Raw genomic sequence first — 19,709 nt, forward strand, 5'->3', positions numbered from 1 at the left:
AAATCAGCGGGGAGCTTGTTCCCGCCGCGCTGCTTGCGGGGCACGACGGGAGCTGTAGTTCTTTTCCCGCGGCCATGGCGCCTCGCGGCGGTCCCGCCCAGGAACAGGCCGGGCCCCGCTGGCGCCTCCCCGGCTGCGTTCTTACTTGTAGCTCGGGATTAGCCCACTCCGTCCCAGAATGTCTTGGATTGGACGATACTTTGAAGATCATCCAGTTCGAAACCCCTGCGGAGGGCGGAGTCACCTTTCACTAGTCCAGGTTGTTCGGGGCCCTGTCCAACCTGACCTTGAGCATTCCCAGGGATGGGACATCCACAGCTTCTCTGGGCAATCTGTGCCAGTGCCTCACCACCCTCACAGCAAAGAATTTCTTCCTGTTTCTAATCTCAGCCTGCCCTCTCTCAGTCTAAAACCACTGCCCCTTGTCCTGTCACTACATGCCCGTATAAAAAGTCCATCTTCCTCCTTTTCATAATCCCCCTCCAGGTACTGGAAGGCTGCAGTGAGGTCTCTCCAGAGCCTTTTCTTTTCCAGGCTGGACAATCCCAGCTCTTCGCCTGTCAAGAAGCTTATGTAAAGGTAAGTCCCTGGAGGCAGTTCTATTTTCCACCCTACCCCATTTATTTTGTTACCACTGTCACTGTGTTGACCTTGTAGGAGGTAAAAAAAAAAAAAAAAAAAAAAAGCTGTAGAGTGCATTCTTAGTCTATTCCCAGTCTGTACAGGCTTTGTAGTGAGTGGCTGAACAAATAACGTGTGAAGCACAGCTGTACAGACTTAACTGCAGGTGGGAGTAAAGCAGCATAGAAAAGGTTCATTCCGAAGGTTTACCTTACACATGGATTGCTCTTCCACACAATTCAAAGGCTCTAACGTGAGGCTACAGCCTGTTGATCTAAACACAAAGGAGTGTCACAATCCATGTGAAACACACTGAGAATCCAGGGTAGTGGTCACAGCCTAATTACAGAGGGACAGTGTCAGGGAGCTGGCAAAACCAGTCTGCAACTTGATCAGCAAATTTCCATAGCATCAGGGATCCTCCACATTCAAGTTTTCCAAACAATCCTCCAGCAATGTTAAAAATAGAAAATTCCTTTAAAATAATATAGTTAATAATGAAATAAATCATAATGACTGTTACTCCCTTATAAATGCTAGACATTTCACGGCACGGCAGACAGCAAAGCTGTTTCCAGAAAAGACACAATACAAAATTAAAGGCTCATTAAGTCTTTCTACTGCAATGATCTTTATGGAGCACATTGTGAGCTATAACTGGTGTGCATCCCCTGCTCCCTTCCCAGAGTGGAATAAGCAGCACTGCTCCGTTAGGTCACACACAGGCTGGCTCAAGGCTTCTTGAAAGCTTAAGTAGAAACAAGTTCTGTGTTGACACAGAACAAGCTTAAAGGCAGTGCCCACACCACAGCTGTTCAATTTTCATTGTAGTTCTAAATAAGCCTTTTCAATAAATAATAGCATTTAAATAAATTAGTTTTAATGTTAATCAAGTTCAATTTGATTGAGGAATACTTATATTCTTTTCAATAATAAAAACTCTGTTATGTAACAATAATCATGATAGTTCTATAAAGCCAACTTCTTTCTTCAGGGAGAGAACAGCACTGACAATCTCAGGTAACTAAAACCCAACACTTAGATTAGACTTCACTTTTCCCATCTCCTTCCGTACTGCTGTTCTGGGCTTGGTCTGTGTTTTGACATCATTGCAATAAAAATTGCAGGAAGATCAGCATCAAAGGGCTGCTGTCAGGAGCAATGACCAAAGGAGTCCTGGCTGCAATGGGAGGGATTATTGCTGCAGGACAGGGGGCCAGGCTGCTTCCTCAGGCACTCAGCTCCAAGGTGTGCAGCTTTTGTACTTCAGCATCTGCTCTGTCCCTCATTACCAAAACTTCCTTGAGGAGAATTGTCTCACTGGCTCTTTGTGCTTGTCTACTGGCACTGTCCTATCACTCATGCTCTGGGATGCAGAGCTCATGTTCCAGGTCCCCAGGCTTCATAAATTCCTCTGCTGCTTCTCCAGAGCCTCCTTTTTCAGTTTTCTACTCTGTTATTTCAAAGAGCTCATGAGAATCCTGGTGCTCCAGGGGCCTTTTTTCACTTCCAGCACTAAGTGGCAGCCATTCAGTTACAGGACACCCAAATTCTTGTGTGCAGTGGGAAGTGCAGTGTGCAGTGGCACATGGCTTTTTTTAAGGCTTCTCCTAGCTGACACTGTGAATAACCAAAAGACATTGAAGGGTTTAATTTCTGTCATGAGGACTGTGAAGGGAACCATTTTGAAGAAAAAGTATTTATAGATACATAAGCCTTGACTATACATTCACATTACTGTCTTTGAAAAAGGAAAATAGGGTAGATGAGATTGGAAAACCAACAAGCAAACAGAAGGAATAATAGAAGAAAACATATTCTGCTTAACCTTTGGCAGACTAATTTTACTGAGGTAACTGTGAAATGAAGAGAGGCATGTCTTGCACTATGTAAGAACAGGCAACAGCCTACTTGGAGATTTGAGAGGCTGCTGTTTTCTAGACCTCTCAGATCTTGCAGAAAACCCTTGTCAGATCATCCTTAATGTTACACTGATGTTCTTCCACATTTACAGCCACTTGTCACTAAGTTACACTGTACAATAGATATAGTAATTTAATAGTTTGTATGGTGAACAAATAAGCCAACCCCAGACCCAACAGGCAACCCAGTTAAGGGCACAAATCCTAAGTAAGCCTGTCCTTCCTTGCTCTTTTACTACCACATTAGATCTGTCAAAATATGTCAGCACAACTTTACATACAAATACTAATGAAACAGTAAATAATTTTTGTCCAAATTAAAAAAAAACCTCAAACAAAAAACAAACAAAAAACCCTAAACCAAAACAAAACCCCAAAAAGCAACTACACCCACTTCCAGGGCTATTCTGACAAGGAGAGGGAAGAGTTAACTGCCTAGGAGATAAATCTCAATTTGAAGTGCTTATCCCATCCCAGACCCCCAAGAAATCTGGCTTTTGAGAGCTGAGATATGCTGCCTCTTGATCCCTCTGTAAGCTTTTCAAGGAAGACATAGGGCACCACCATGTCCTGCCAGGTCACCTTCCCCAGCAGAAAGGGCAGCCTGGATCAGTAGATCCAGGTAATGGCAGAAGATGTTACACCATCCAAAAGGCCTGACACAAAATAAGCAGTTTACCAAGGTGGAAATCCCTTTACACATCCTTTCCTGAGTCCCAGTTAAGGGCTCTCTCACTGTTTGTGGTGACATGGGAGAATTGGGCCCACCTGATAAAAAAATGCTTTAAATCCTTCAATACAAGCTCCAACTGAGATAACAGCAGGCAAACAGAAGAGCACCTGAGGTTTTTTGGGTTTTTTTGTTTGTTTGTTTTTTAACTCATTAATTTGGAGTTCTAACATCTGATGGCTGTAACTCAGGCCATGAATGTGGTTACAAGCCCTGGAAGTTTGGATGGTCACACCTCAGCCTGCCCTGGTTTTCCATCCATGGGCCTGGTGAGATATCACACTGTATGGCTCCCAAAGCTTTGGTAACCACAACATTGTCCTGGAGCTCATTTCAGTGCCACACTGGTGTGGGACAACACAGATAATGAAAAGTAAATGCGAAGAGGAAACAAAACAAAAGACTCCTTTCTTTTCAGGGCAACAGAAGCTCTGCACTTTCAACCAAAGGAGCAGGGTTGGCAACGAGCTTTCTTCTGGTAATGACCTTACTGGGGACTGCAGAGGCATGAGGAGAAGCAAAATACCCACTGCCAGTGCTTGTGGTTGCATCCCACATAGCTCTGTGCTCCCAAGATATGCCAGAGCCTGCCACCACCCAGAACACCTGGGGAAAACCAGAGTCTGAGCTGTGCCAGCTTCACCAGGAGCTAGGAAGGGCTTTAAAGATGACTGAGGGAGATGGTGCCAACAGTAATTTCTCCACACACTCCCTACAACAGGGAGAGTAGACCAGAGCCATGGCTGATTGCCCATCAGCTACCCACAGCACCAGTCATGGAACAGGTTTCCTTTCTAAACATCCAATATCCCCTGCTGGAGAGTTAAAACCAAGACCCTGTTCTAAGGGATTGCAACTGAGGCAACTTGAGCAAACCATCAAAACATTTTGAAACAAAATGCCAGATTGCAGTCAGGCAGGCAAATGCTGATGCTCCTGCCACACCGGCAAGGCTGACACAGCAGCTCAGTAGCTCTCCAGCCATGATGCAAGCACAGATGCTGCTACAATTTCTGTGGATAGAGCATGTTGTGCTTTTACACTTTCAGGGGCCAGGCTAGGCTGGGATCTATGGCACACTGCTTTGACAAGCTGAGGGAAGAAATGGCTCCTTGGGCAAACTGGCAGATACTCCAGCGTTGTATTGTAGGAAGGCAGCTGATGAGAGGGTTTGTAAAAATAAACATTGCCCAGACACAGCACCCTGTGTCTGGTCTTCAAATAAAAGCTCATTTTTAGGGTAGGAAGCCTCATCACATAGGCAGAACTGCTCTTTAGGAGCACTCTTCTGACTGCTGCTGTCTTTCATTACAGCACCTGCTCCAGACTGTCCAGAGATGATGCACTGGAGTCCTTGAGTTTGGCTGAAACTGAAAGCAGCAAAAAGACCATCTTGGAAACAGGAGATGGAGTTTCTTTCAGAGAAACTGCGTATCATACACCGGAAAAATTGCTGGAAAAATGAAACAGAAGCGGGAATGGCTGTCACCATCACATCATCTACCTCAGCCTTGTCATGGTGCTGCCACTGCCAGTAAGAGGCCACAAGCTCTGCATTATGTGAGGCTCTGCCAGGCTTAGCCTGGGCTTGTCTTGGCCTGCCAGGAGCTGTTGTAGCTCGTTTTGCTATTAATGACTAGGTGATTGCTACCAACATTGTCTTGGGCATGGGCATAGTGGATTCAGCAAATGGGCAGCACGGTGATGTGAAGACTGGAGCCTCTGCCAGATGGGGAGAGGCTGAGAGAGCTGCGACATTGGAAGGTCAGACATTAGAAAATTTACCTCACTGAACTACACATTATTTGAGTATAACCATTAGCATCATTGTAACTGGACAATCAATACTGATTGGATTGCTAGAACTTTGCGTGTGGATTCTTTTTGCTGATCCAAGAGTCTAATAAACAGGAGTGAAACGACCTACATGGCAAGAGAGACAGAGATGACAACCTTATCTTGTCATCGCTCTGAAATCCTCCTACTACTTGAAACAGCCATAGTTCCCCAAATGGTGAGATCTGGTTCTCCAGTAGAACCAGGGAAAGCAGAAGTGGGGGGATGTCAGGAAAATAAACCCTATACAAATTTAAGACTATAGATCATCCACACCACCTCAAAAACTGAACTTGACTCAGAGTCAGCACCTACAAACGGGGACAGAGCAGCTGTGCTGTTGCACAGAATGCATCATGGCATCTTTCAAACAAGTCTCTATGTTGGCATTTGAAACTGGGAGATCTGGAGCGTGCTCTGTAAGGTCCCAGGACTTCCCCACTTCAGATGCTTTGATGCAGGTCAGGAAATTCTAACCACGTTTGTGTGCTAACTCAAATGCACAAATGAGCACAAATTAAAGCTGTATTCACTAAAAGCATACAAGTCAGAAGGCTGGGCACACTTTTCACTTCACTAGCCTGTATATGGTCAGAAGGAATTTTATTTATGTTCCATCCTGAGAAGTCCCCCAAGGCTGAAAGCAAAACTAGGCTTTGCTTGGTGGCAGGGAAGGAAGAGGAAAACTTACTTTGGAGACTGCAAATCTAAAGAATCCCAGGTTGCTGTCTTGGCATTCGACACACAGGGGTTTTTTTGCTTTCTGCTCTCCTTTAAGTCAGGAGCAGTCCTTCCCACTGCACCAGGGTAATTGTGGGCTTGGTGCAGACCAGCTCTGCACTATACTGGGGTGAACAGTATGAGGTTTTAGCCAAGAGCAAATACCAAAGCTCAGGGCTGCTTTCCTTTGCCTGCCACAAACTTCCCACCATCTTGCTAAAGGCTTGCCACCAACCCCCTTTTAAATACAAGATTCATTGTCCTAAATTGTGTTTATATCCAAAACCCAAGCATTTTACTCCCACTTTTGAAAATCTCTAACATCTATTCACATTGTAATACACCATTACTTTTGTTTGGCACTTAGCTCAGCTTCCCATCAATCCACGTTTACCCCCTCCATCATCTTCCACCAGCAGTCTCCTGGGGTCAGCTTGCTCATGCTATTTTGTCTGGCATCTGCAGATACACTGATGCTCCCAAAACAGCTGGTGCTCGACAATCGTGCTCTGGTCACATCCTTGGTCCCATCTAGGTCTTCCAGGTGCATAAGGCCCTGGTGGCGAGTTATTCCCTAGGCAGTAAGCGCACATGCACACCATACAGCTGGATGTTGGAAAGCCCTCAATGAACCAGCCACATCCACCACAAGCCGCTTGTGCACAACACACGACCGGATTAACTGCATGTGAGTGCAGCTGCGGGCAGCACACAACGGGGGTCACTGCACACACACTCCATGGTGACAGCACGCCTGTTCGGGAATGCCCCCGCATCCAGCAGGTCACCAGATGTGACTCAGGATGACTGGGCACCCATGCACCGTCCTGGTGCGGCACCTGCCTGCAGAACACCCGCACAAGCTTACCTCGTGCCCACACTTCAGTGCCAAAAGGCGCACAATATACTCCAAGTGAAATAGGATCTTTTAATATCACATATCCAAACAAATAGTTCTCATTTCAAAATGCAAAATAGGTCCTTTGAAGATCAGCTGCTCCCAGGCTGTGTGAGCAGGGCGGGGCACAGCTGACTGGCACAACTGTCGAGGTCAGACCTCGTTTCTTTGGTAAGATACATGCCGGGAACAACGCGAATGCAGAGTTGTACCAAAAGAGTCCATTTAGAAGACTAATTATTACTCCACATCCCTTATTAGAGATTTGCATTTTAAAACAGTCATATACATTAAATAGCTCTCCGACGTCTAGATAGCAAACATTTGAAGTAGCACATATTCCGCTACCCCCACCATTTTAAGAACAAGCAACACATGTGGGAGAGAAGGGAAACATTAAAAACAGGCTGTCTGTCTCACACAGTTTATTTAACAATAGGTAATAAGAAATCAATTTTAACAGTCTATACAGTGATCGAAAGTTCTTATTTATAAGTAACCAACTTGAATTGCATGATATACAACATTTGAGGGTTTTTTGCTTTCTATTTTCAAGTTTTACAGAAAGTGGAAGAGGATGGGAAAGGGACACGGGAGGGAGAGAGAAAGCAAGCATAAAGAAGAAACCCCAGGGACTTTTTCTCAGGTTGAAATAATCCCGTTGGAATTGTTTCTTACCCTCTTTTTTATGTTTTTTTTTTCCTTTGTTAGATGTAAAAATAACGAAAAAAATTCTTTCAAGAAAACAGAAACCACAATATATATACTACATCCATTTGGCAGCTGCCCCTGTGTATTTCCAAAAATGTTGTCTTCTCTCTACATGTACAAATTACTTTAATACTTGAAGTTTTTTTTAAGCTCAGACTCTTGTATAGAAAATTCTTGGAGGACAAAAGTAGACTTCAGGAGGGGACTGAGTTATTTAATATTTTTACATTTTTCAAAGAATTGACATATTTCCAACCAAAGAGGAAAAGATTGGTATTTATTTTTATATATATATATTTATATATGTAATGTATTTTTAAAGCAACATTAACCCCTTTTGTCCTCCGGTTTTAGGAAAAGGTTCTCCTGTGTTTTTCTGTTGTTCTGTTTTTGTGGTGTTTTTTTTTTTTTTGCAGTGACATGAAGAAAAACCAGAATAGGGAAAATGTTTACCATCTGCCTCAGTAAATAATAACTATCAATATTACATATTTTCATTAATTTAAAAAAAAATAAAACCTATTGGAGGCATGAGCAGGGCATCCTTTGGTAAACAACCAAAAGAACACCTTCCTCCCCCGACCTCCCCAACGCACACGAGGAAAAAAAAAAGCCAAGAAAAAGGACTGGTTATGATTCCAGCCATAACAAAAATATATTCTTTGTACTCTACTGTCCCTCAGGTTCGTTGTCGGTTTGTTTTTAAAACCATAAACTACTGCTGCAGAGTTCAGATGTGTTCCAGGGAAAAATGTCGTTTTAGCTAAGAAAGATTCAAAAAAATTTGTCTTCAGTACAAAAAGTCTTGCGAAAATAAGTTTTTTTTATTTTCTTTGTTTTTTAATTTTTTTTTTTGCTCCCAAAATGCTACAACGTGTCTAGTGTATGTCTAGTGTACTCTGTGAAAGGTTTGAATTCAAGTCTGAGTTCTCGGAGCTGAGCCCCAGTTCCGTGGCGCTTGTACCATGGAGGCCTGCCATGCCAGGATTGCTAGTAAGCTGGGAAAGCATTGCACTCTGGTCCGGGCTGGCAAAGTGCCCTTGATCCATGGGGTTAGCCTGGGCAGCTACCAGTCCTGGATGTGGGGAGCTGGTCTGCGGGGAGACGTGGTGTGGAGAAGGCTGAGGCTGCATCCGAGGGGATGGGCTGGAATGAGGGGGCTGGGACTGGGGCCGCGGTGAGGGTACAGGCTGCGGAGAACGCACTTGATTGGTGAGCGATGAAGGGAGCTGCTGGCCCTGGAGGTGCGGGGACTGGGCCTGATTGGGGAGCATGTGCTGTTGGGGGCTCATAGGATTGGGCTGAGCTGGGGACCCCATCTGCTGCTGAAGCAGCCTTTGCTGGAAAGCCTGTTGCAAAGTGGCTCCTGTCTCTGCACTCATGGCCTGTGGAAGCTGGCTTATTTGTCCCATGTTTCCTTGCTGCATCTGCTGCATGTGATGCTGCATTCGCTGCTGCTGCTGCTGGGGATACCCGACACCCTGGGGCTGCTGAAACTGGTTGTGGTTGGCCATCCCTGGCCCCAGCGCCGGTCCCGCTCCCTGCTGCTGCTGCTGCTGGTGGCGCTGCTGCTCCATCATCTGGTGCCGTCTCATCAGGAGATCCCGGAACTGGGGAGCCATCCCCGAGTGATTCATATTCATCTGCTGCGCCTGAGGATTCATCCCAGCCATGGCCTGCTGCGGCTGCTGCTGCGCCTGCTGCTGGGGCATGCTGGGCCTCTGCACTCCCGCTTGCATGGGGTTCATGTTCTGCATGGCAGGGTTGGGGTGCACCCCTCCTTGCTGCCCTTGCATGGCCTGCTGCGGCTGGAGCCCCGGCTGCCCCTGCGGGATGCCGGGCTGCCCCGCCATGCCCTGCGGGTTCTGGGACCCCGCGTACTTGGCTGCCCGCTGCTTGATGAACGCAGCCAGCAGCTGAGGGTTGGAGTGAAGGATGTTAAGCACCTGCTGCTGCTGCATGGGTGAGCTGGGAGACCTGAGAGTCCGTAGTAGGTTTTGTAAGGCCGCCTGGGGCAGAGGTGGTTGTTTGGGCTGAGCAGTGCCAGGTACTTGACCCATTCCTGGCTGAGGGGCCATATTCATCGGCTGACCCGGCTGAGCTACTGACATCATGGATGGTCTCTGCATTCCTGGCTGCAGCTGAGCTTGGGGTAAGGCCCCCTGTACCCACGGTGGCTGCTGCTGAATTCCTCCTGGCCCCATTCCTTGATCTATATGGCCACCAGGACCTCTGCCTATCTGTGGGGGGTTCATTCCCATCGGTGGCATCTGGGGCATCTGGTGCTGAATCGGCCTTTGGAAGATCTGAACCTGTGCCATCTGGCGCTGGGTCTCTGCCGCCCGCTGGATCTGCATGGCCATTTCCACTGCTGCCGGAGGAGGACCCTGAACTGGTGGCTGTGGTGGCTGAGGTGGAGTTGGAGGTGTCACCTGGCCACCTGCCTTGCCCTGGGACACAGCACTGGGGGGCTGAGTTCTTGGCATGGTGTAGGGTGGCATGCTGTTGGGAGGTGCAGGCTGAGGCTGTGACACAGGCTGGGGTGGAGGCTGAGGTTGTGGGGTTTGTGGTGTTGGGGGCTGCTGGCCCGTTGGAGTTGTCGGCGTGGCCGGCGTGGGTGAGGGCAATCCTTGCTGCTGGCCCGCCACACCCGTGCGCTGCATGCTCGCCATCCTCCTTCGGAGCATCTGCGCCTGCTGCAGGCGGTGCTGGAGCTGTTGCTGACGGAGCTTGTGTTTGATGTTGAGGCAGAAGGGCACGGGGCACTTGTTCTCCTGGCAGTGCTTTGCGTGGTAGCAGCAGAGGGCAATGAGTTGCTTGCAGATGGGGCACCCTCCGTTGGTCTTGCGTTTGCAGCCTTTGGTGTGTTGGACAACCCGTTTCATCTTCTGACAGGACGGCAGCGAGCAGTTGGCGTTGCGACACTGGCAGGCGTGGACCAGAGACTGGATACAGCGCTGGATGCTCAGGCGGCGGGAATCGCCAGGGCTCTGCGTCGTGGCCGTCTGCTGGTTGTTGCTCTCATCGTCTAGACCGAGGCCTAATTTTTCCATCTTGTGGTCATGGTTTTTAGTGTTATAGCAGGTGATGCACAGGTCATAATCCTGAAAAGACAACAAAGGAGGAGTTATCAGTGTTCCTGAAACTCCATATGATAAATGAATAAATGATGTCATGCCACCGCAACAAATTACTCCCAGCCTGTTGCAGGCAAATTGTTGCTCTAGGGAAAAATTTAATCTTTCATGCCATGTTGAGGTACTAGAGAAGGAATAAATCCAAATTATAGCCAGGGAAAGTGTGTGGGTGTAAGGGTGTCTGGAAGCTACACAAATATATAAACCTGGAAAAACAAGTTGGCTCTGAGCTAGTAAATCCCACATTATTCAGCTGGGCCAGAAAAATCCAAACAGGAAAGGAGAAAAAATAAGCAGGGGACGAATAGCTCATCTGCTTCTGCTTCTTCAAAAGAAGAGGGCAGTAGTGGCAGAAGAGGTACCAGCTTTCAAAAAAGAATGAAAGCTGCATTTTCAGTTTGCGGATGTGAGCTAAACAACAGAGAGTGGTGAAAGAACAGAACGCATTCAGTGAAGGCAACAGCACACGAGTTTGGGTTCACTAATTGATCTTTAAGTAAAAGACCTAAGTTCTCAGCATTTACTAAACCATAGAAAATCCAGAATTTACTTTCTGGTATATACCAAGAAGGTAAAAATCACACATGCACACGTGTGTGTATTTATTTATTTATATATGTAACCAGAGGAAATGGAAGTATCAAATTGTAATTAGGATCAAATCTGAGTCAGTCATTCCCTTCCAGCAGGCTAAAAAAATAAGTTAGAAGCCAGATATGTTGATAATGCAGCTTCCAGTGGGCATTGAACCAAACCCCTGGACTTGATCTTCAAACACACTGGTTTTGCAAACACTTCTGAAGACACAAATGCTGTTTGCAGCATTCTACAGAGTAGTGAAGAGTCACAGGAGTACTGGGATCTGACCTGCAGCACAGCAGAACCTCTGTGCCAGTAAACCAACAGAGCCCTCTATACAGAAATACTGCAGCCCCACAGTTCTGACTCTGGAAGGAAAATGTATGCATTGCTCTTCAGAAAAATCAGCTAATCCTACCATTCCAGCTAAAGCCATGGCTACAGTTGCCAGTTTCTTAGGCAGCAGCACCTTCAGCTCTCCACAAGGCAGAAATCACACCAAGCAGCACATTAGGAGAGCTACTTGTTACAGAATATGTTTTCCCTCCTCTGTGAACTACCAGCAGATGAGCTGCACAGATCTTTTTCTGACAGTTAATAATGTGAAACCAGTTCAGGTAAAGAACAGTCCGGGCACAAAGCTACAGGAACAGAAGCAGGGAAAACTTTACCAAACATACCTCACAGACAGTGCAATGCCATCTGGTCTCCACATGATGCTTGCACTCATTGCAGGTGTAAACAAAGCGGTCTTGGCTCTGGGTATGCAGTTCCACCAGCATGCACATGGTTGACCACTGAGCCCTTCGTAGTGAGGAGAACTCCAGGTGCTTGTCTCTAGCAAGGGTTAGGAAAGCATCACGCCCATCCATCAGGTCACATGGAATGAGCGGGTCAGGCTCAATGATGGGGGGCAGGGAGTTGGCTGCAGGGCCAGCAATGAGACGGATGACAAAGAAGACCTGAAAAATAAAAAAGCTTATTATGCTAGCACTTATCAGGATGTTTTGATCACCAAACCTCATTACAGAGTGTACAGTTCCAGGATCAGCTAACACTTGAATGACCTGCCACCAGGTGGGGTGCTTGTGAGGCTGGGAAATCTTGGACCTCTGGATGCCCTGCAGGTTCACTTTCCTCTGAAGTGACAGGAAGGGGGCACTGAACTGAACAGTAACAGTAGAACTGATGTGGCAATCTAGGAAGGTTAGGAAGTTTTGCATATAAATCCAATAAGTGCACAGCTGCATTTATTCCCACTTCCCTTGCAGCCAAGAGCACCCAGACTTACTGGTACTGGTCTGTCTGGGTGAGCCACTCAATTCTCCAGCCAAACCTGTATAATTTACAGGGCATGACTCTGTTTGAAGTATCAAAGCTTTGTACACCTCTTTACTAAAGTAAAAAAGCATTCCTCATTCAATCAGCTCTTACCTCCTTGTGCTTCTCCATAGTGGCATACAGCTTTTGGGAGAGGTCATTGGACACATTGGGCATGCCAGGCTTCTTCTTATTGCCACGACTCAAGCTGCTCTTGTTTTTACTTGTCTTCTTATTGTTCTTCTTTTTGGCATTTTTGCTGTCTCCTTTGCTCACCTAGCAATTTTAAAGACATTTTATGTCAGGTATCTAAGCAACACCACATCACCATTTTATTATTTTTACATATTCTATAGCTGCAGGACAAAACACACTTCACAATCATTTACTCTGAAGACACATACTAGGGTCCCCAGAAACATTAAATTAATTCCATTAGAATTACTCCAAAAAGACATCAAGATCAGCAATACATACACGCAAAATATTCAGGATGTACAAGCAAAACATTATATAGTGAAACCTTTTTGTCTGTTACAGCTACACACCCTTGGATGATCACAAAGGGGTTCAGTAGATGAATTCTCATGCAATTCAAAGGTAAAAATAACTACCAAGTGCAATTCATACTGCACTAAACAAAGGTAAGACAGACTTAAACCACCTAGATTTAGTTTGCTACAGCTCTGACAGATTTACTTTTAACAGACTACATGAAACTCATTTTGGTATGAAGCTGCTGTTCTGCATCCAAAAGGCATTAGTAGTGCAACTTCTAGCATGCACCTGTCACATAACCTGCAGGAGTCAAACAAAACAGGTCACCTTAATTTCAACTATATTCTGTTAGCAATGAACACTTTATTCCTCACTGGGCTGCTCAGAAAACCCCTCAAAATCCCTCAGCATAAGATGATCAAGGATCAAAGTAATTGCTAGCCAAACAAACATTTTTCCTAAGCTTAAAATAACTTTCCAAGAATGGAAATTCCCAGTGAACATGGATGAGTATCATGTCACTTGACAGTACAGTTTATTATTGCCCCTTCTTCAAGAGTGCAACATAGGAACAATAAAGAGTTAAAAATACTTGTAGTAATAATAATAAAGTTAAATAGTAATGTACTGCAAGCTTGCCGTACCCTCAAGATTTTGGAGCCAAACTGCTGTGAAGGCTCACTAAATATTGACCAACCTCACAGACAGAGCTAAATGATCTTTCAAAAGTGGTTTCTGGGTGTATTAGAAAGATGAGAACTTGAAGCTATACCTTGTGAGAAGCAAACAATACCTTCCTAAGAAAGATGTTACTTAACGCAAATTTGATATCATATTGTCTAATTTCCTGCACTTTGTTTAATCTAAGTCCTTGAAAGAAGGTATTGCAAAGAACAGCACAGGAGAATCACAGGTTTTAATTGCAACATTAAACCTAACTTTTTTTGATCCAAAGATCTTCCAGCAAAAAATTCTAACCTGCCAAAAAAATCTAGTAGTTGATAAGGTGACAAAGCAAAGGTGTTTAAAGAGTTAACTAACAAATACTACTGCATGGGTTGAAGCAAAACTACTAATCTTACCCTAGATTCACAACCTCTTCCATAAAAGCTCAGAGCATCCAAGGATAGGCAGATACATAAATTCTGCATCTGTTCACTTTCAAACTTATTGTTGAATTAAGAGGCATCTTTTTATTTTTGGGAGGGTTTTTTGTTGAACTTGATTACACTGTTGTACATTCTCAAAAAAACCAAATGCACCAGACACCAGCAAGAAATTTCTCTAGTTTAAAGCAGCCCAACAATAGATCAGCAGTAATTTGTGCTTCACATCCGTAATACCACTAAACAAACCTATTGAGAATCAAGTACTAACTCACAGCATTGCATTATTTTCTCAGAACATTCTGCTAAGATTTGTGTTATAACATCGAAGTTATAAAGAAAAGAGTGAGCCACTATTAAAAAGGTAATGCTTAAGGATAAAACTTCCAAATCAGGCTGAGGTGGCAACATGATCATTGATAACAATTGGATTTCAGCAACAAAATATTCAATTAGCAGCTGTTTCAACAAAATTACCAAGACAGGTAATTAGATAGTTTATAGCCATATGAACACCCACTGTTCATCCAAATGTAGCTTAGTGGTATTTTATCAGCTCTAATTTATAAACTAAAATTGAAATTTATATTAGAGTGAAAAATCCAGTTAACCGAAGTGCCTTCTCCCCCTCTTTTTTTTTTATCATTAGCCATATATAATCAGAACTTTTACATTAGATCACGAAAAGCAGAAGCATCCTTACATCTGTGCTTTCATTACTAGTGTTTTCTTCTCTCTTCCGTTCTTCTTCTTCTTGCTCTAGCTCCTTAATGCTCTCCTCCAGAACATTAGGCCAGAAGTCCCCTTCAAAGTAAGGGAGCTCCTTTGCACTTGTTAGACGGTCTTCTGTTGCCTGCTTAAATATATCCTAAAAGACAGCAAACCCACTTTTGGTTATCACTATTAGAAGTCACGTAATGAAAAGCAACGTTCTCAATGAGTGACAAGAAAAGGCATCAGCAGACTAAACAAAGGAAAGATTACTATTTCCATTCATTTTATGAGAGCACATTCTAAGTGCAAATTTAACACTGTATCAGTTACAGTTTGTCAAATATATTTCAAATATTCCCACTCAGAAGTAAGACATCATTACTGTGTGCTAGATTTCAATGTGCATTCTTACCAACTGGGACAATGTAATCACCATAATCTCCACTCTCATTTTAGTCTTGATAATGCCAAAGATTTTACATACTTCTAAGTGCATCAGCACCCTAACTCTGCAATTTGATTTAACACAGGATTTAAGATTCCATGTATGTTCTTTTGCTCTTTTACAGTATTCCTCGAGAACTTAGTTTGTTCTAAGGCACCATTTCAAGTCTTTTGCTAGAATGATTTCAGAAGCTACATTTTGAAGAGAGTAAGTTTTAACTCTAAACTTTTGGTGCTCAATTCACTTAAAACTAATGCAGTAAACACCAATAAGCAGGCACAACGCATAAGGCAAGGAAGAAATCAAAACAAGATTGGTCAATCTCTCCCACGCACACACTTAACAGACCTTGTAATCATGGACGATGCGCTCTGACACAGACTTGTCCAGCATCTTTTTGTACCACTCTTGCAGTCGCTTGGGTTTGGGTATCTTTTGGTCAGGAGGATGGCAGTGGAAGATGTAGTCATCTCCTTCACTGGGCGGGCACGCCCAGATGTGTCCAGTAGTATACCTGGTGTGGGCAGACAAAACCGGGACATGTGGGCTCTGACAATGGACTCGCGCACTCTCTTCTCTGGCACCAGGTGGCGCCACCACCGAGCCGGCGGCTGTTCGCGGACCTAACGTTTCCATCTTTTCACTCATTTTCCAAAATGCAGCGCTATATATCGAGCACTTATATGTAAAGGGTGCACATTTTACAGTCTACATGAAAAACAAAGCCTGACACAAACCTGCAACTGCCACCTCCCAGTTAACTAAAGGGAGAAAGACGCAGTCTAGGTATTTAAGTAGCGAAATCTTGAGACAGAGCAGTATTACTTCAGGTAGCAACATTTTAAAAACAGATTTACTTAAAGACAGAATTCACTTTTCTATTGTAGATCCTCTGGGTTTTGAGAATTGGTTTGAAAAAGTTTTAGAATTATATCTGGGAATAAACAGGCACTGCCGAACAATAGTATTGAGTGCACAGTCTTGAGTACTATTAAGACAGATGACAGCCAATTAGCAGCAGCTGCAGCGAATATAACACCTAAGATCAGTTCTTCATCCTCAGTTCTTCTCTATTAGTTTTTGAAGAGAACTCTAGTAGGAGGGATAATCAGAGAAAAATAACCATCCTTTCCCAGTTGGGAAACAGCTCTGCAGAACCCTCCCCAAGCCCTGGGAGCTGCAGTTGTCATTCCTTCTGCCTGAGAACGGAGAGATGATACTGCATGACCAAGATTGTTTTCCCAAAATGAGAACCTGATGTTACCCATTAGCACAGAAAATAGCATTAAGTAAAGCTGAGGCTTGAACTCTATGCAGCAAATGTACAGACTCAAAAGTTAGAAAACAGACAAAAAAAACCAAGAAGCCTAATGTATGCTTTTGAATTAATAAAGAACACACCACCTCGCTGAGGTACTGAAGATAGTACTACTTACCTCCATTTCAACTCCCCTAACTTTTCTCATCAATGTTTTAAATGTAGTCCCTAACAATTTCTCCACAAATAATTTCACCAACCTACACTAGGTACTGTGACAATAGTGGGATGTTTACTTCACTGGGCTTTCTACTTCAGTAACCATGGTCATTTAATTTCCACCCTTCTCGTTGCAGCAGTGTTCTGTGTTATTTTGTGCTGTCCAAGTATATTTTCCTCTCTCCTAACTCTTCAGTTTCTCACAGTTTCAACTACATAAGATTTCTTAGTGGCTTTATACAACTGTTACAAAGTTATAACTTATGAGTTCATCAGTACAGACAAAATACACAACTTTCTCCTTATAAACAAGGGTAAGGACTTACTTGCTAGCCCAAAGGAATGACCTAATTAAAGCTGTGGCATTACACAATGACAACAACATTTTATGGAGAAGAGGCTTACTGTTTCTACTTAGACTTCAAGTTTTACATAAGTTTGGAAACAAAAATATCTGAAACAGAGGCTTTCCGTGAAAAGCCTGCAATTCCTCTTTCTGTTCTTCTTTTCAACTGTACACAGTTGTTGTCAAGTTATTCTATCTCAGGTTGATACTTAGGCCCCATATTCTTTACTAGAAGATGTAGTAATTTAATTTGCTGAAGAACTACTCAGTACAAACGTTATACAGAAGACAATGTTGTAAGATACTTACCCTAGTTTCTTAACATATTCTAGATATCCAATTAGTATTTCATGATAGACAGCAGTCCTCAAGCATTTAGGGCGGAAAAAATGAACACTGTCAAGGTAAGATATATACACTCGCCTAAAAAAAAAAAAAGAAACAAAAAGCATGAGAAAGAGAAGACTTTGAAGTAATTCTACAAGTTTATTAATGTTTTTCTATACATCTGAAGCATCCATTACAATAGCAATCTGCAAAGCCTCTGATTCTAGTTTACCTCTAGAAACTTGGCCTTCTTTTGATATCCTAACTTCATCTCTCTAAAACTATTCAACTCTTTCCTTGAGAACACAGATAAAGTGATCCTTAAGGCAAGGCTGTCTGCCAGCCAGCATCCTCAATAAGAAACAACTCCAACATTACAAAAGCTCCTTTGTTTCTAGAACCTAGCAGCAGTACAGGTCTCTCATAAGCAACAGGGAATCTCTATCCAGAACTACAGGAGGTTCATCCAAACAAGAGAGTACCAAGGTAAAACAGACTTTCATAGGGTTCCTCACCTTTGATTGGGTGGAGGGCAGTCCGAGCCATACTCCTGCACATGCATCCCAAAGAAGCACAAGTCTACTCCATCGATCTCCTCAAAGGCAAAAAGCGCTTTTGTTCGGTAAGGGAAAGACTCTGCCATCTCTCCACTGTCTACAAACCTGCAGACCAGAGGATAAAGAGGAATACAAAATATATTCACATATTAGAGACTGCATGTTACTAGGTGAAGGCAACAAAGATCAGGGCTACTCTAAGGGTAATTTTAGTGAAATTTGAAGGTAGTTTACAGACTATTCAAATATGAGGGATTCCCTTTTTACTCTGAAAAAGACACTCATCACAAAAAAAAATTATTATGCTGCTGGAACACCTGTTTGTCATGAACTGTCTGGGGATGAGGTTTTGAATACAAAAATCTTTTTTGACTGGATATTAAGAAAAAAATTCTTCACAAAAAGGACTGTCAAGTATAGAAAAAAGCTGCCCAGGGAAGAGTTTGAGTCACCACCTCTGGAGATATTTAGAAGATCTGTAGATGTACATGGTTTAGCAGTGGCCTTGGCAATGCTAGGGTAACAGCTGGACTCAAGCTTAAAACTATTTTCCAACCTAAATGATTCTGTTTAATCAAGTGTATCACCTAAGTACAAACAGCTCCCACTGACACCAAAAGAAAGCAAAATTAAACAAACATACCTTGCTTTCATTCCTGGTTTTACTTCCACAGTTTTGTCAGATGCGTGTACCACCCTAACGGTGACCTCTCCTGCCTCAGGGTGATTCTGTCGTCTCAGAAAATCATTGACTCTGTTCTCCAGGAAGGTACCAAGTCTTGTAGCTGGTAACCCTGCAGAAAGAAAATACAGCTCTAAACATGTACAAAACTGAACTGTTCATATGTGATTTCTCTACTCAGATATCAGATGAAAAATGACTTAACACACGCAGCATGTTAACATAAATTAAAGCTTTATCTTTAAACCCTACCACTTCTAGATGGGGTGAGCTGCTTTTCCCCTGCAGGCACATTTATGGCTTATACATTATTTAAATGAATAAAGAATCTGTATTTCAACCCAACTTTTATCTTGTCTTAAAAGTCAATCACAATTACGGTTTCTCATGAATAGGTGTTAAACTTACTTAAACTGGATTACAAAACACTGTTTTCAGACATATCTTCACAAGCAGACATTGCATTTGGAAGTATATCCTGTCTCTAAAGCCATACTAGCCAAGTTAGTATCTCCACTTAACAAAAGAATATATTTCAATAATGGAAGTGCTCTAAAACAGTATGTTAGACCTCTAAAACAGACTATTATTAACTAACACTCCCACCTGTGAATGCAAACACGGAACACTACAGAACTGATGGTCAAAACTGACCAAAAGTATCCTCCTTGAGCTCCAAAACTCTTAAATACAACACAAGTTTAAAAGCCACCTCTTCCTCATTCTTAACCTATTATTTAAATTTGCTGGTGCAAAATAAATCTAAATAAGAATCTTACTTTTAGCAGAGAATTTGTTCTCTTTCCTGGTTCGTCCTGTTTTCTTTAGGCAGCCATCACAGACAAAGCTGAAGGAAAAAAAAAAAAAAATGAAAAAAAATTTGAAGTCACCCCAAGTCAGACCACCAAGTTCTCTAGCATCTTAGCATTAGAAGCAAAATCCTTCACCAGATCTTAGCTGATCTGAAAAATACCTTAACTGAAATTTGAAATAAAAGCACAAAGAACAGCCCAACTGTTTCAGAGCTGCAAAGGAGGATCTAAGCTCCAGGTTCTGCATGCCCTATCAGTTGTCCACATCACC

General features: G+C 43.4%; 1 protein-coding gene and 1 long non-coding RNA gene across 4 annotated transcripts in view; one reads left to right on the top strand and one right to left on the bottom strand.

The window, feature by feature from the left end:
• Positions 1-100: 100 nt before the first annotated feature.
• Positions 101-5,138, top strand: LOC107204434. The gene is made up of 3 exons (XR_004497469.1): positions 101-259; positions 487-579; positions 4,588-5,138. It is a non-coding gene; the product is annotated as an uncharacterized LOC107204434 (long non-coding RNA).
• A 1,599-nt stretch (positions 5,139-6,737) lies between these two features.
• The window catches only part of EP300 (E1A binding protein p300), a 60,342-nt gene continuing 47,370 nt past the window's right edge, over positions 6,738-19,709 (bottom strand). For 2 of the 3 annotated variants that reach the window (XM_015627522.2, XM_015627519.2), the window contains 9 exons: positions 19,406-19,473; positions 18,588-18,738; positions 17,903-18,049; positions 17,370-17,483; positions 15,586-15,751; positions 14,782-14,946; positions 12,589-12,750; positions 11,835-12,116; positions 6,738-10,542 (listed from right to left, as the gene is read on the bottom strand). In XM_015627522.2, coding sequence (XP_015483008.1) covers positions 8,317-10,542; positions 11,835-12,116; positions 12,589-12,750; positions 14,782-14,946; positions 15,586-15,751; positions 17,370-17,483; positions 17,903-18,049; positions 18,588-18,738; positions 19,406-19,473 — 3,481 coding nt within the window. In that variant the 3' untranslated portion in view covers positions 6,738-8,316. The remainder of the gene's footprint in view (positions 10,543-11,834; positions 12,117-12,588; positions 12,751-14,781; positions 14,947-15,585; positions 15,752-17,369; positions 17,484-17,902; positions 18,050-18,587; positions 18,739-19,405; positions 19,474-19,709) is intronic. The other variant, XM_015627521.2, reaches the window with a different exon arrangement.

The sequence above is a fragment of the Parus major genome, chromosome 1A (assembly GCF_001522545.3).
Source record: "Parus major isolate Abel chromosome 1A, Parus_major1.1, whole genome shotgun sequence".
Lineage (NCBI taxonomy): Eukaryota > Metazoa > Chordata > Aves > Passeriformes > Paridae > Parus > Parus major.